The sequence below is a fragment of the Grammomys surdaster genome, unplaced genomic scaffold (genome assembly GCF_004785775.1).
Source record: "Grammomys surdaster isolate TR1022 unplaced genomic scaffold, NIH_TR_1.0 126278, whole genome shotgun sequence".
Classification (NCBI taxonomy): domain Eukaryota; kingdom Metazoa; phylum Chordata; class Mammalia; order Rodentia; family Muridae; genus Grammomys; species Grammomys surdaster.
This window is the reverse complement of record NW_021621078.1, coordinates 3,882,599-3,897,619: the sequence shown is the minus strand read 5'-3', so window position 1 is coordinate 3,897,619 and position 15,021 is coordinate 3,882,599. Positions and strand designations below refer to the sequence as shown.

The following is a 15,021-nucleotide window of genomic DNA, read 5'->3' as shown; positions in this document are numbered from 1 at the left end:
AGCAGACCAGCTCAGTGGTTCCCTTACTGCACAGCCCTGGCCATGCACACTGGGAAAAGCTTGGACCAGGTTTGTTCTAGAAAGATGTCCTTGAGCCACGAGGCTAAGGGAGAGTAGGGAGAGCAGAGGCTGTGCCAAGGCTCGATGGCATGTGTGGAAGAGCCTCTTTCCCTTCAGTCTGGCCCCACCTGGAAGCAACTTAACCTCACTCCCTGGGTTCTGGATTGGGCTCAGTGCTGTGATTCCAGACTGAGGACCATTACATACCACTTGTTTTATGTTTTTGAGATGCTTGCTATCTTGTTTGGGCTTGTTTCAAACACACGGGCTCCCTTCTCCTGCCTTGGCCTTGCAAGAAGTTGGAACTCTAGGTGAGTCTAACTTTGGCTCTACTTCATGCTAAGGCTCTGGGGCCTGAGGAGGTAGTTAACCCCTTAGTGCCTGACTGCAAACGGGGGAATCCATGAGCTTGCCCAGGCTGTCCTGTGCAGGACAGCTGTGAGGATCCTGGACAGCACAGGACAGGTAGGTGGTAGGAGGGGTTCAAGTCCTTCCCAGCCCACTAGGGGTTTGTTCATGATTCCACTAAGATCATGGAGAGGGTGACGCTTCTGGGCAGGGGACGATGGGAACCCATCTCCTTCATGGGTCATCTGTGTAAGTGGAGAGGGTCTGATCAATATAATAAAAAAGACATTTTCTGTGTCCCTTATACTTCAACTGGCCTTTCTTAAGAAAACCCAAACTAGACGGTGTAGCAAAGGCAGAATGAACAGGAAGGGAAGCTAACCCAGGGGCTGTAGCTCAACTGGAGGGTGGGGTGGTATGCAGGGCACAGACTTCAATGTTAGGAGCACTCCAGCCACATGCATATTAAGTAAGGCACAAGAACAAGGGATGGAAGAGTCCTGCCTCCCCCCTATCCCCAAGAGAAGCATTAAAGTCCCCGAGGGACCAGAGGCTGCTTGGCCAGCTGCTGGCTATGTATAGGTCAGTGTGGGTCCCATTAGCCAGGTGAAGGGTTGAGGGGTGTGGTGGTACTCTGTCTTTCTGGGCTTAGAAGTCCAGAGACCAGTGATGCAGGCCTGATCTGGATCCCAGGGGTGTCACTAGGCAGCTTTTCTCTCTAAAACTAAAGACCAGATAAGCCCAGGACTGGTGTTTGACATCCCTTGCTGAGGATGCAAACGGGGCAACACCAAGGCGACAGCTAAGTGCCATGTAGGTAGGTGGGCCTTGCTCTGCACCCTGGAGACAGGGCAGCCCAGTGTGGCTGACCAGAACGGACAGCAAAGCAGGATGCAATCCTGGCTTCTTCCTGCAGATCTGGGGCATCTGGGTCTGCACAGCATCTGAGGGCAGCTGGGCTCAGCTCTGCTCCCCCAGAGTTGCCCCAGGACCCTGTATCTTCACCTGCTCAGTAGAGACCACCTTGTTTTAATTCCCTATGGTCCCTGGGTGGCACAGGAAGGAATATGAGGTCTTCTTTGAGGAGCTAGTCCCAGTCACAGAACTGGGGATGCAACAGAGGCCCAGTGAATGCTCTGTTGTAGGTTTCTTGCTCCCCACTGCCTATCACAACACTCTCAAGCTTAGACAGCAGCTCTGAGAGAGGTTGATGCCAGGAAGAAGTTAGCCCAAGCACAGGCTAACAGCCTGGGTCACCCCAAGAACCTAGGCTCTGTGTTAGATGGACTTGGGCTTGGCTCTGGCTCTGTGTACAATACAGGGCCAGTCACTCCTCCTTCCTTAACCCCAGCATCCTCATCTGTAGGAAGGGCATCAATCCCACAATCAACAGATGCTCTGTAGACTCAGCTCTCAGGGGAGGTGGCGACAGATCTGACGGTATCCCTGAAGACCCAGAAAAGCCCAGAGGTGTGATACCTGGGAAGCTGAACCTGCTGTCTCGCTGCCCAGGTGATGGGTTGGGGGGCGTGGTGGCGCTGGAGGGGTTGGATGAGGTCAGGAAAGGTGCCGGGGATGAGGGTGTGGAGGACGTGGTGGAGGATGGGTTGCTGCTGGAGTCCAGGTTCATGGCTGGAGGGTGCTCCTGCAAGACCAGAGATGCTGGGATGAATAAGGGTACAAGCTCAACTCAGCAGCTGTCACCTGCTGGAGCCCTCCTTCCACCCCTCACGGGTGGAGGGTAGGACAGGAGATCCCTGGGGGCCAACTGTGAAACCAAGATTATCTGGGACTAACATATGATGGAAGGACACTTAGAAACCCTCCCCTAAAGGATTCCTGCCCATCAACTGCTTCATCCTTCCACGGTGCCCAGCATTTCTTCACCTAGGCACCTTAACGTACACTTGTCAGCTGCAGACAGCCAAGGATGGTTTGCAGACAACCATCTTTCCCACCCCAGCACCCACCTAGCTTTGATCTGGGCACCTTCTTAATAAATTCAATTTATATGCTGACCAACATTTATGCAGCTTCTGCTATGTGCCAGGCCCTAGGCAGGAAGCAAACCGAGTCTGTGGTTTTGTAATCTTGTCCTAGTGTTAAGGAACTCAGAAAACCCCACAAAACTCCGGAAGAGGCAAGAGTTTGGGTCAATGTTGTCTGTTGTCTCAGAGAGTTAAGAATTCCAGAGCTGGAGACTGGCGATGTGGTTCAGTTTGTGTGACGCTTGCCTCCAGATATGGTTTTGATCTCGGCCATGCATAAACTGAGCATAGTGCTACAGAAGGAAGTTGAGGCAGGAGGATCAGAAGTTAGCCTTGGCTATAAAGTGAGACCAGCCTGGGATACATGAGATCTTGTTTCAAAAAAAGGAAAAAAAAATCCAAAGCTAGAAGGAAATTTCTAAGAGAGACTCAGGAACTGATCATGGGGCAGGCCTGGTTCACACCTGCTGTGACTTATTAACGCCATCTCTTTTGCAAGCATGCAAGGTCACGCAAATTAGATCAGGCTAGCCAGAGCTTGCCAACAGATAGCTTGCTAGCTAGGGAGAAATGCTGGGCACTGTGGAAGGACAAAGAGGAAGTGTATAGTTCCAGACAGGGTTTAGACGGGCTTGCTTGTTGGGGGGGTCTTAGGCCACAGAGGGGATGGTAATGGACCAGAGCAGGGAGCAGTGGCCTTCCCTCTTCACTGCAGGAGGGGTCCACAACACTGCAGCTTCAATTCCCATCCAGCCGCCTCTTGCAAAAAATTCAGGTGGCAGGCTCCAGCCTTGGGCAGGCATGAATTCTAGTCAGGATGAAATGGTTTCTGGATTTTAATGACAGCTGAATGTCGTATGTGTGTGCACATGTGAACACATGTGTCTTCATGTGTCTGGGGAGATTGAGACACTTTCTCTTCACTTTCTCCTTGTTTTCTGAGGCGCCCCCACGGAGTAGGGTACACACCGATGCAGCCGGACTGGCTGAGTAGCAAGGCTCTCCCTGTCTCCACTTGATTGGTACTTAGGCTCACAGGTGCACTGCCACGCCTGGCTTTCTGTTCCGTTTTTGTTTGTTTCTTTTAAAGACAGGCTCTCCCTATATAGTCCTGGCTGACTTGAGACTGCTATGTAGATCAGGCTGGCCAGGAGCTCACAGGGATCTGCCTGCCGTAACCTCCTGGGTACTGGGATTAAAGGTCTCAGGCTGGCTTTGTATGTGGGTGTTGGGAATCAGAATCCAGATCCCCACACTTAAACAGCAATCGCTTTATGAATTCTATGAGCCACCTCTCCAACCCCAGTGATGTCATTTATCAATTACTTTCTACCTCTGGGAGGTGATTTTTCTAATTATAACGGTGATGAAAACCTGGGGCTTTTCTATTGTGATGATGGGGACTGTATACCAGTAGATTCCGGTCAGTAAATATGAGTCTTAGTCAGTTGTGCCCATGAGGACAGAGCCGGGCAGATGGTTTGCAGCAGTAAGTCAGGATGGTCCTAGGGAACCCCAGGCTCAGCTCTTCTTCCTTCAACCTCATAAGACAGAACCAGGTCTGATGCAGAATGACTGGTGGTCCCATCAGGGTTCTACCACTTCTTAGCTGGGTGACTCTGGGCAACTTCCTTGACTTCTCTGAGCTTCCATTTCCTTAGTCACATGGATAATACCTCATCACCTTTGCTAGAAGGTTACTGTGTGGATTTGCAGTATAACAAAGGCCAAGTATGCTGTACACAGCAGGTGTCTAATAGTTGCTCAAATCCTTTGTAGACCAGCTGTCTTGGACCAAACAATGCTTAGGATTGATCTTGCTTTGAGACTTAACCAGGCTAAAAGGTCAAAAGGCCCAAGAGGGGTTGGGTGGACTGCAGGTTTGGTCCAATACTAGTGTTTCCTAGGCAGAAAGAAACTCCTTAGATAAAACAGGGCCAAACCAGTTAGTGCTACAAATAACAAGTTTCTTTCTTTCAGATCTCAAGGCTAGGGTGTGCAATGTACCCTGAAACTCACAGAGCTGAAGTTGGCCTTGCTGGCCAGGATGGCTGCCCCAACACAGCACCAACTAAACAACACCCTATTCTTTCTGCTCCTGTTCCAAGGCTCTAGACCTACCTACCCCTCCATTCCCCATACGCTGCAGCAGGCCTGAGCAGGAGTAGCAGCATGTGGGCCACAGATAAGGCTGCGTGGCCCTGGACATACTCATGACCTGTGCTAGTGTCACCCATAGACCGGGCAGCAATGGCTACACTACAGGCTACTCATGTACCCCGTAACCTACACATATGCTAGCACATCCAGGAGACAATGCGGATATTAGAAATGTGAAGGAGGGGACAGCACTGCCTAGACCTCTGGGGACATCTGTGTCAAATGAATGGGGAAAGGGAGGGGAAGGTGGCTAAAGAAAGAGTTAGAAACAGGACAGATATACCCAGGCCCCACCCCAGTGGCCATGCATGAAGCACTGCTATTCCCATTCCATACCATCTGCGCACGAGGCTCAGAGAGGTCTAGTCACTCATCCAAGGTCACAGTAGCACAAAAGGGGACAGTGAAAACTCATAGCCAGGGCTGAGGACCCAAGTGTCTGTGTCCCTCTAAAAGTTGGTATTGAAACCCAGCCCCCAGTGGGCACTAGTGTGAGTGGGTAGAGCCTGTGGGGCTGCTCAGACCATAAGGATGGGATCTTCATAGACAGGGTCACTACCCCGTATCAAACAGGCCAGGGGTACTTACTGGTGGGCTCTTCCATTATGTGGAGACCAGTGAGGAACCGTGAGGAATGGGCTCTGGGGGAGCCAGGGAATCAGTTTCTGCATTTGTAACATGCAGCATGGACATGCTCCTCAGAATTTCTAGGTGTTTGGCACAAAGGAGGTACTCAGGATATGCTGGCTCAGATGTGGGGCAGGGTAGAGGGGCGGGGCATGGGACTGACAGTGCACAACCCCAATATGGACAGAACCAAATCTGCCTGTGGCTAAGCCAGGACCCCTGGAGTGCCTCATCCCTGCCTGTGCCAGGTCTCGGATTGCAGCACGGTGTCCCACTTCCCCACTGAGCCTGATGAGGGGGGCGCTTTGTGGAAGGGAATCCAAGGCTGGGGTGACAGTGCTCCCACAGGGCACGGCCAGCTTACCTTCTTTGTCAGGGCCTTGGGAAGGGTTCCAAAATGGGGCTCTGCTGCTCTGTCCACTGGGTTGTTGATATCTGAGGGGACAGACTCTGTCCTCCGAAGCCTGGCAACTGTTTGGAAAGGAAGGAATCCATTAGGAACAGATTCCGTAAGATGCACCCTGGTTCCTGGAAGTGGGATAAGGGGTGGACTCACGTGGGAGGAAGGATATTCTGCAGGCGGGAGCTTCCTTTGTGCACTTGTTATGACATTTTAACCTGCAAAAGGAGGCAGAGTCAGTACTCCTAACGGACACCCTAGCATCACCCAGACAACTCTGCCATGGCCTCAGTTTCCTCGAAGCTCTCAACAGGTGTTAGCATCAAAGTATGGGGCACCCTGCATGCTGTAGCCAGTGTCTGCGTCCCTACAAATACCTCCCCTGCTTTTTTAAAAAATGATTTTTATTTTATATACATTGATGTTTTTGTCTGTGTGTATGTCTGTGTGACGATGTCAGATCCCCTGGAACTGTAGAAAGTTGTGAACTACCATGTAGGTGCTGAGAATTGAACCCAGGTCCTCTGGAAGAACAGTTAGTACTCTTAACCTCTGAGCCATTTCTCTAGCCCTTTCTCCCCTGCTTTTAAAAGGGGAACTTTTTCCACCTGAGCAAGCCAGGGTCAAATCTGATCTTAAAGAATCGTTCTATAGATCAAGGACCCAGGGGCCCCCAAGGGCATCCTCATTCAGGCACTGGCCAGTCTGATGGGCAGTCGCCAGCCAGGAACAGAAACAGCTGGGCTCTCTGTTGGGCCTAACCAGTCTGTCCCACAGATCTCAGTGTTCCTGCTAATGAAATGGGTCTCAAGGCTGCTCTACCACTCCAAGTGTAGGACTTGCAGTGTGGGGCTCAGAGGCCACCGTGTGCTGGTCACATCGGGATGAGAACTGAGGATCTCCTTGATAACCAAATGACCAGGAGCTCCTCGGAGGCCAGGGACAGTCATCAGGACACAGTCAGGCTGACCCGGAGGCTGTCACTCATGGCAGCTCAGATAATGAGGGGTCAGCTTCCGAGAAGTCTACATGGTAGATATCTAGCCCAAAAAGGGCAAGTGCCTTACTCCACATGACACAGCAACATCAGGGCAAATGCCAGCTTGGAACTGAGACTCCAGGACATCCTCTGGAAGGCATGTGGGCAACCAGATAGCGGAGGACAGACTGCCGGCCCTCACTGTTCCTATCCATGTCCCTTCCCACTGGGAACCATATGCTATGACACGGCAGAGCTGGGCTGGTATCAAACCTCCATCTCCCCTTGCCCGGTCATAAGGCAACTGCTTCTGCCGCTGCCTGTCAGGCAGCCCATCTCTTCAGAACTCCTGATCCCAGGATCCTCACTTCCTTCCTTGCCTTTGAATTTTTTCCTCATCTACCCAGAGAAGGTTCTAATAGAACTCCTCTTCCTCCTTCAAAACTCACTTCAAATATCCCTTCCTTCCAAGAGTGCCTCATTTCACCTCCTAAGGGGTCCTGAGCACCTGGCATGCCCAGTGGCACTGTGACCAGCTGGTTAGGGGAAGTCCTTCCACTCTGATGTGACAGGAGGCCAAGAATGAAGTAACAGAGCTATTATAAAGGGCAAGTATCTGCTCTCCCCTTCGTCCATCACCTGCAGTGTTTGCACTTCACGCCGAACATCATGCTCTTCTGACACACGTTGCAGACCTGTGACAACCATGACTTTGTGGAGAACCTGTAGGGAGTAGAAAAGTGTGTGGGGATTAGAGCCTGGCATCTGGATGGGTCCCATGTAAAGGGAGTCTTGGCCTGATCCCAGAACCCCAGGCATCTGGATTCCCCAGCTGCTGTCAATATCTTAAAGGTTGTGTGGTCAATGGCACCAAGGCAACCAGAGCACCGGTGTGCACGCCCTTGGATCCAGCAATTCTATTCCTTGGTATTTCTTCACCATGTTAGTCCTGGGGTTGGGGGGATGTCACGTGACATGGACACAGCGCTCTGCAGCCTTGTACCACAATAAGGCTGGAAAACCATGTCCACCAGCAGGTTACCACAGTCTGTCCCTCCACACAGAGGAGCACATGCAGCTAGATGACAGGAACTATTTCCACACACATGAGCAGCTACCTCCAAATCTCACTACAAGGTGGCAAAATTAAGTCCAATAGGACAGGATGCCATTGCTGATGGTCAAGCACAGGAAAAGCCCATCTGTGATGGCAGGCTCAGAGAGTAATTGCAGGTGGCAGCAAGATAAACTGGGAAAAGCCAAAACTGACTATTAGGGCTGGAATGTTTTGTATCTCCATCTGCGTGTACACAGGGGATAGCTATAAACTCATATGTGTGTTTTCCTTTATGTAAATCACATGGATTTAAAGAGGAGGGAAGCAAAGCATGAAGCTGTTATATGTGCAATTTTGTGGAAGCAGAACATATATACACACTTGCCTGTATAAATCATCTCTAAATAGATACATGACCTGTTGGCAGGCACACTAAGAAGCCAGGGGACAAGAGAGTGGGGGATTTTCACTATTCCCTTTGAAACTTCTTGAATTCCAAGCATATGTACTTTCAGTCTAAATATTTACCAAAACCAAAACAAACCAGAAGATAGACTGGAAGGGGAAACGGGATTTAAAGGGAGTGGTGTCCCCCATCACAAAAGCATAAAGCCAGCCCAGGGAAGTACAGGCAACCCTTTCATTTTCTGGGGGAGGGGGGGACAGGACAGGACACTGTAACACAGCAGAAAGACTAGTGACAGCCTTTGTGCCGCAGTTTGTAACACACCCACAAATCTCACTTGAGGATTACAACCGCCTCCAAGAGTTAGGTGGGACCAGGAATTTGGAAAAACAAACTCAGAGAGGTGGGTGGTGGTCTATCCTAGCTGTGTGCCCCAGATCCTCTTCCCTGAGACAGTGGCTGAAGGAGCCTGGCATGGGCAAGACTACAAGCAGAAAGCTGTGCACAAGGGCTCTGCCCCTATGACAGTGACCTCAGATGCACTGTTCAACCCTTGGGAGCTAGAACTCCCCCTTGGGTAAGAACTTGAGGCCAGCATCAGCACAGCTGGAAAACAGCCCACGGTTTTCATGGGAACCACAGGCCCTGGCAAGTTGAGATGCCCTTGAGCCCCTGACAGTGTTCCCTGCTATGATTACAACAGACTTTAGCAGGGACAACTAGAGCATGGGCAACCCAAGGCACTGTCCTGCAAGCCGTCCAGAACCCTGTGGCTAGCACACTCCAGTCTCATGAGTGTTGAGGCCAGACCTCTGGATGGTCCTCTTTTATATGTACAAACATCAACCTCTGGGATTGTTAAAATCCAGATTGTTGCTGGATGTGATGGTACACATCTTTAATCCCATCCATTGTGAGGCAGAGGCAGGAGGATCTCTGTGAGTCCTAAGGCCAGTCTGTCTACATACTAAGTCCAGGTCAGCAAGGGCTACACAGTGAAATCCTGTCTCAAAAATAAAATAAAATAAAATAAAATAAAATAAAATAAAATAAAATAAAATAAAATAAAATAAAATAAAATAAAATAAAATAAAATGGCCAGGCAGAGAGGCATATGGGTAGCATTTAGAAACATGGATTTTCAACACGCTTCATGGAGGATGATCCTAATGGCCTTAGGACCTGCATGGCATGATGCAAATGTAGAAAAGTTTGTGCCTTCTTCCCATGACTGTGGTCCTATGTTTCTTGAAGAGGGAGAGCATCTTCCCTCTGCGGGATGAGAACAAGACCCAAGTGGGGACCAGAAAGCCCAAAACGTGTCTGGTTAAATAATTCAAGAACTCGAGCTTTGTTCTAAGATAAGCAGACAAGCCAGAGGCAAAGAGCAACCAAGACAGACCCAACAGTGCCCCACGGAGCCCAGGCCAGCTCTGTACTATGACTGAACCTACCTGTGTGTCACTGGGAGCCCGATATCCCTTCGTACCAGCTGTGGGGATCCATGAGGGAGTTCTGTGGGGGAAAGAAGCCAAGCTGGGTGAACTGGGGAGGCACTGTAGAGCTGGCTCCTGCTCGTGAGCTTCTAGTTCCGAGAGAGAGCATGGGCTAGATGGGGCTGGACGCTGTGTTCCACTGGGTTGCTCTCTGCCATGTGTCACTGGCCAGCTCTTCGGATGGCACACTTGTCTACATATGGCGGGTCTGCTTCGGTGGGGGCAGCAGGGGTGCAAAGCTGAGAGAATTTCATGTGCATGCCAGCCTCTTGCCCCCTTTCATGGGCATTCACTCTTAAGAGTCAATTCTAGCTAATTCTGGTTAAACTGGTGGAAACCTGACCTCACCAGGGGGTACAGGGCTGGTCTGCCATGCAACTCCACCCGTGCCCTTCCAGCCAGCAGCACCCTGGGGATAGTTCTGCTGATCTCGGAAGAGCAAGGAGAGGGTGTGGCTCTTCCAGGCCATCCCTTGAGCCTTTAGGGATACCTCTGTTCCCCTTTCTCTGCTGAGGAGGACCACAGGCTTGGAGGCTCCCTTCTGCTTACCTTATGCAGGTCCCTGCGAGCTCCCTCTCCTAAGATGGCTTCCTCTAAGAGCAGACATACCAGTGTTTATGGCAAAACCAGCTTTGCAGTGGAACAGCAGCTGGACACTGTCATTACCTACAGCCTAAATGACCAGCCCGTGCCCCATTTTTTCTGAGCCCAAAGAAGATTCAGGGACTCAGAACTCCCCAGGGCTGGCTGGTAGACTACTGCAGGCTTTTTGTTTGGTAAACAGGGTCTGGACTTTTAGCCAATGTATCAAAGGGCTCTATACCCCCGAAAAATCAGAATCAGTGCTCAAGTGACAAAAGTCCCTTGAGTCAGCACCCATCCCCCAAGGGTAGCTACTGTCCCTCCTTCCTTATGTTCTTTCACGCAGCTGGTGATCACAGCATGCTGACTCAGCTAAGGCCAGGTACCACAGACTCAACAGCACAAGGAAGACCCCCGCCCCACACCAAGGAAGGAATTGTGATCATGACAAAAGAGCCCCTGTCACCCTCCTGATGAATGGGAGCCAGCTCTATCACCAGCAGCTCTCTAGCACATCCTCCATGAGGATGTCTACCCCTCAACTTCCTCCCAGGGCCAACCCTGCTCCGGTCTACGGCCAAAGCTGTCTGTGAGACATGTGAGCTAGCAGCTACAGAAACAGTGGCCAAGTGAGAGACCAGCCACCGAGCTCAGGGCCTGGCCTCCGATTTGTCATGTCGGCCACAAGTATGCAACCTTTTGTGCCAGGCTGCATGGCTCTGGATCCAGGTGGAATACTGGTCCTGGGAACAACCCCCCCCCCCCCAGCCTCACTGCTGTGTGCCCTCCACCACCACAGCCACCAGAGAATGAATAGTCATGGTCAGGGATATCCTAGGTTCAGAGATGCCAGCTTTGGTAATGGCCCTAGAGAGAGAAGTACAGGTACCTTCTCCTCCTTCCGTGCCCTCCTGGAACGGTGCAGGAGCTCCCTCCAAGACTGTCACTATCTGCCAGGCCCTGCCTGCCAGGACCTACCTGTCCTCTCTCCCCATGCCTCACCCCAGACACTGTTACCATCCATCTAGCTAGTAGAAAAACAAGTCGCTACTTCACTGAGAAAACCCTAGCTACTTCTGGGGCACTCAGACTACCCAAAACGGACTCAGGAGGCCCAGCTCACCCCTCTGCTGGGAGTCACAGGACCTCACAGTTTGTGAGTGCATGTGAGATCCTGCTCCCAGCTGGAGATGGAAGGGAGGAAGGGGGGGGGTCCAGGGTTGCCTAGGCCTTCTCCTTCTCTTCAGGGACTTGTATTCTCAGCTTGGAGTCGACTCTAGGAATTCCTGTCTCCTAGAGAGGGGAGTCTTGAGCCATCAGCGGGGCTCCGGCTGGATGACATCCCCCACCCAGAGCACAGCTCTCTGAGGCAGCTCAGAAGGCAGAAGCAGGCACAGGGGTCACTTCATCGATGTCAAGGTGGAGACAGGCTTGGCATAGGGCTCACGGGGGACACTTTCCAAGTCTTTACTTCCCATGGGCTGGGATAAGACCAGCCTGTCATTTTAAGGCCAGCTGTCTCAGCTATTTCATGAAGTGGTTGCCAACACTTTTGCTTCTGGACTATGGAACAGCCAACAGGGCTAAGGTGTGGTCAGAGAACTCCACCACAGATGGGAACATCGACTTGACCATGACTCCCGGTGGCAGAAGGGATGAAAATGAATTGTTCTTACCAAACCTGGAAAGACAAAAAGGAGAATAAGGGGTGATGTCACCATGTTGGCTCAGCCTGTGCTTGGAAAGCTACCTGGTTATAGAGCAGGCCAAGGGCTGGGACAAGGGACAGAGACCTAGCCCTGGGTAAGCCTTGCTAGCCACCCAACAGAGCAGATTCACCCCACTTTTACCATTGACAAAACAAGGTCTTCCTAGGTCATGTGGCCCATGGGGATGAGTGTCCAAGGTCCAGGAAGAAGGGGGTAGACTGGTCTGTTAGAGAGGCAGGGAACTGGGTACAAGAGCAGAGACTCAGGCATGCAGAGCTGAAAGGTAGATTCTGGGAAGGGTTAAGTAGGAACATGCTCTGAGCAAACCTGCCTTCTCTTCTGGAGCTCCCCTCACCCAAAGGAGGCAGGGGCTGGGGGGATGAGGGCTTTCTGCTGCCCTTGGAGCTCACCAGGGAGTCCCTGTCAGGGCTGAATCGGGTGGCTGGGTTTGAGGGACTCAGAATCCCTAGGTCTAGCCTGAGGCTTGTTCTGCTCTTCTCAGGAGAGAATGGGAAACAAGGGGTTGGCTGCAGGCTGCTGTTAGAACCTCTCTGGTGGGCCCTTGGCCTTGAGGCAATAGTCCTGCATTCTACAGCTGCATCTGGGGCACGTGGGCTGGGCAGCACAGCTGGATAGAGAGGGGCAGCACAGGGAGCTTCTGGGTTTCTGCTCCATAATGCAAAGTCATCTCAGCCATCCGGCATCCGACATACAACGGACCCAACATAGGCTTCATGCTAGCAGAAAGCCAAGAGGGACACTAAGGTCCTCGGAACCATGTCAAAGAGCCAGGCACCTGAAGCCTCAGGGAAATAAGAAAAAGAACCCAGAGAGAACAGCAAGACCCACAGAGGTCTAAACGTCCACCAGAAGGGATGTGCTGACCAAGTTATACAACAGTGTGCCAGGAAAGGGATTTTAAGTCTGGTTGCTTCGATTAGTATGGCTATTGGTAGCGGGGTATGGAGGAAGGCACACTTTTATGGCCTTTGGACCGTCTAGATAGTTGTTGTACTGTACCAGTTAGGAAATAAAGATCAGATAGAAAGTGCATGCTCAGCACGGCCACAGGGAGTGTTTTTTCCCCCAAATGTTTTCTTCTGTGCGTTAGAGATGGTAAGTATTTTATCACGAAACCGCATCCCCGACTCGTTCCCAGTATTGCTGGATTCTCAGGAGCAACCCACGAACACAGAGAATCAGTTGTATTTAATTGCCCATGCACAATATCTAGAACTTACTGTTTGATCTGCCAGTGACCAAGTAAGTAATGGTCCAGAGTGGGGCTGTTCTCCTAGCCTCTGAGAATCAAGTCTTTGGCATTTTAAGCACTGGAGATACAGGGCCTGTTTGTTACTGTGGCCTAGTCTAGCCTATTCTGACTGATACATGGCATCATTTTATATGTGAGTGTGTGTACAGTAAGAGAGTTGGGATTCAGTCCAATTGCATCAGAGGGATAGACACCTATTTTTTTTTCCCACCATACTTCTATGTGGGTTGACTTTATCAGTCCTCTGTGCATGCCTAAGAGGATGCCACAGGGCTAACTCACCTCATCGGGGTGACTTCATCAATTCGGTTTCCCAGCTGGGACTCGTGGGACTTGCTCCGTGTGAGTGTGGGGAAGCTGGGGAGCAGCTGGAAGACCTTGCGGCTCGGCGGTGGGGGTGTCCTTGGTGGCTTCAGCTTGGCGTGCCGTCGTAGCTGGGGTGTGGTCGGGGGTGTGATGAAGCTGTGCAGGGCCCGGGGGGTCAGCCGCCCACTGGTGTGCAAGGGGATACAGGTGTCCGAGAGGCCCTCACTGAGGCCGGGGACTGGAGAGTCTGAGGCAGGCAGGGCAGACACTGAGACAGAACGGGGCCCCTGAGTGCTGGCACTGGCTCTGCCTAGTGAGGAGAGCATGTCCACTGAAGGCCCAGAGTTACTTTCTCGTGTATCTGCCGAACTCCAACCAGAGTCTTCTTTGTGCTCCCCTCCTGTGGGCCAAGGAGTCGGTCAGAAATGCAAGGCACTCAGGGGTGCCACTACTACAGGAAAGCAGGACACCTTGATGGAGGCGACACCAACATTCAGCAGCAGGTTCTGCTCCTAGCTTCACCTTCTCTACCCAACAGTACCTTTCATGGCACTCAGCTGACACCAGGCTACCAGCACCAATGTCATACTCTCTGCTGCACTGAGGAGATGCTGGGTTGCCTACCCCAAAGTGAGGTCTCAGAAAGGGAAGAGGTGGCAGCTCCTGAGGTATGTGAGGAAGGGAAAGTTCGTCTTTAAGAATATTCGCTGGGTGGGAGGTGGCACACACCTATGATCTCAGTATTCAGGGGGTAAAGGGAATCTGACGCTCAAGGCCATCCTTGACTACATATCGAGTTCAAGGCCAGGGTAGGCTACAAGAGACTCTGCTTCAAAAACCCAAAAGGAACAAAGACAAAAATCTTCAAACTTCAGCTGGGCGTGGTAGTGTGTGCCTAAGAGACCTTGCTTATGGAGCAGGAGTGAAACAAAGCAGACAAACGGAAAACAAAAGCCACGTGTCATCCAGGTATGGTGACACCAATCTGTATCACAGCACTCACAGAGCTGACACAGAAGGAGGGTGAGCTCAAGGCTGGCCTAGACCACATAAGAAGAAAAGACCAGAGACCATAGGGAAAACGATGGCAACATTTCCCATTCTCCAGATGCCTGACCTTTAGTGACCCCTAGTTCATTTCTCCATCGTGACAACCCTGTCAGAGGGGCAGCCATACGGTACAGATGAGGAACCGAGGCACAGGGAGGCCGAGGGGTCGGACTCCTCAGCTCATCCTTGCTGTGACTGGGCTGCTCTCACCAGGTCCTGCTGGAGTGCAGGCAAGATGCTCTGACTGGAGTCATGTGGGATGACGGGAAGCCCACGACCTGTCACAGGGACACAGGGGCCTCACCGCTGAATGAACAAGAAAGGAAGCTGTGGAAATTCTCTTCCCTAGGGCTGTGTCCTGGCATGGTGGATCCCAGACATACCACAGACACTCAGATGCTGTGAATAAAGAACTTGGCTCTACCTTTTTGGGGGAATAAAATACATTAGCTAGACATGGTAGCACACTCAGCAGAGGTAGAGGCAGGGGGATCTCTGTGAGTTTGAGGCCAGCCTGGTGTAGACAGGGAGTTCCAGGCCAATCAGTGCTACACAGTGAGACTCTGTCTTTGAAAAGGAA

At 51.5% G+C, this 15,021-nt stretch overlaps 1 protein-coding gene across 5 annotated transcripts in view; it reads right to left on the bottom strand.

The window, feature by feature from the left end:
- The window catches only part of Ksr1 (kinase suppressor of ras 1), a 134,911-nt gene that overhangs the window by 17,919 nt on the left and 101,971 nt on the right, over window positions 1-15,021 (bottom strand). For all 5 annotated transcript variants that reach the window (XM_028759198.1, XM_028759199.1, XM_028759200.1 and 2 more), the window contains 7 exons: window positions 13,368-13,791; window positions 11,780-11,784; window positions 9,480-9,540; window positions 7,202-7,285; window positions 5,740-5,801; window positions 5,548-5,654; window positions 1,888-2,053 (listed from right to left, as the gene is read on the bottom strand). In XM_028759198.1, coding sequence (XP_028615031.1) covers window positions 1,888-2,053; window positions 5,548-5,654; window positions 5,740-5,801; window positions 7,202-7,285; window positions 9,480-9,540; window positions 11,780-11,784; window positions 13,368-13,791 — 909 coding nt within the window. The remainder of the gene's footprint in view (window positions 1-1,887; window positions 2,054-5,547; window positions 5,655-5,739; window positions 5,802-7,201; window positions 7,286-9,479; window positions 9,541-11,779; window positions 11,785-13,367; window positions 13,792-15,021) is intronic.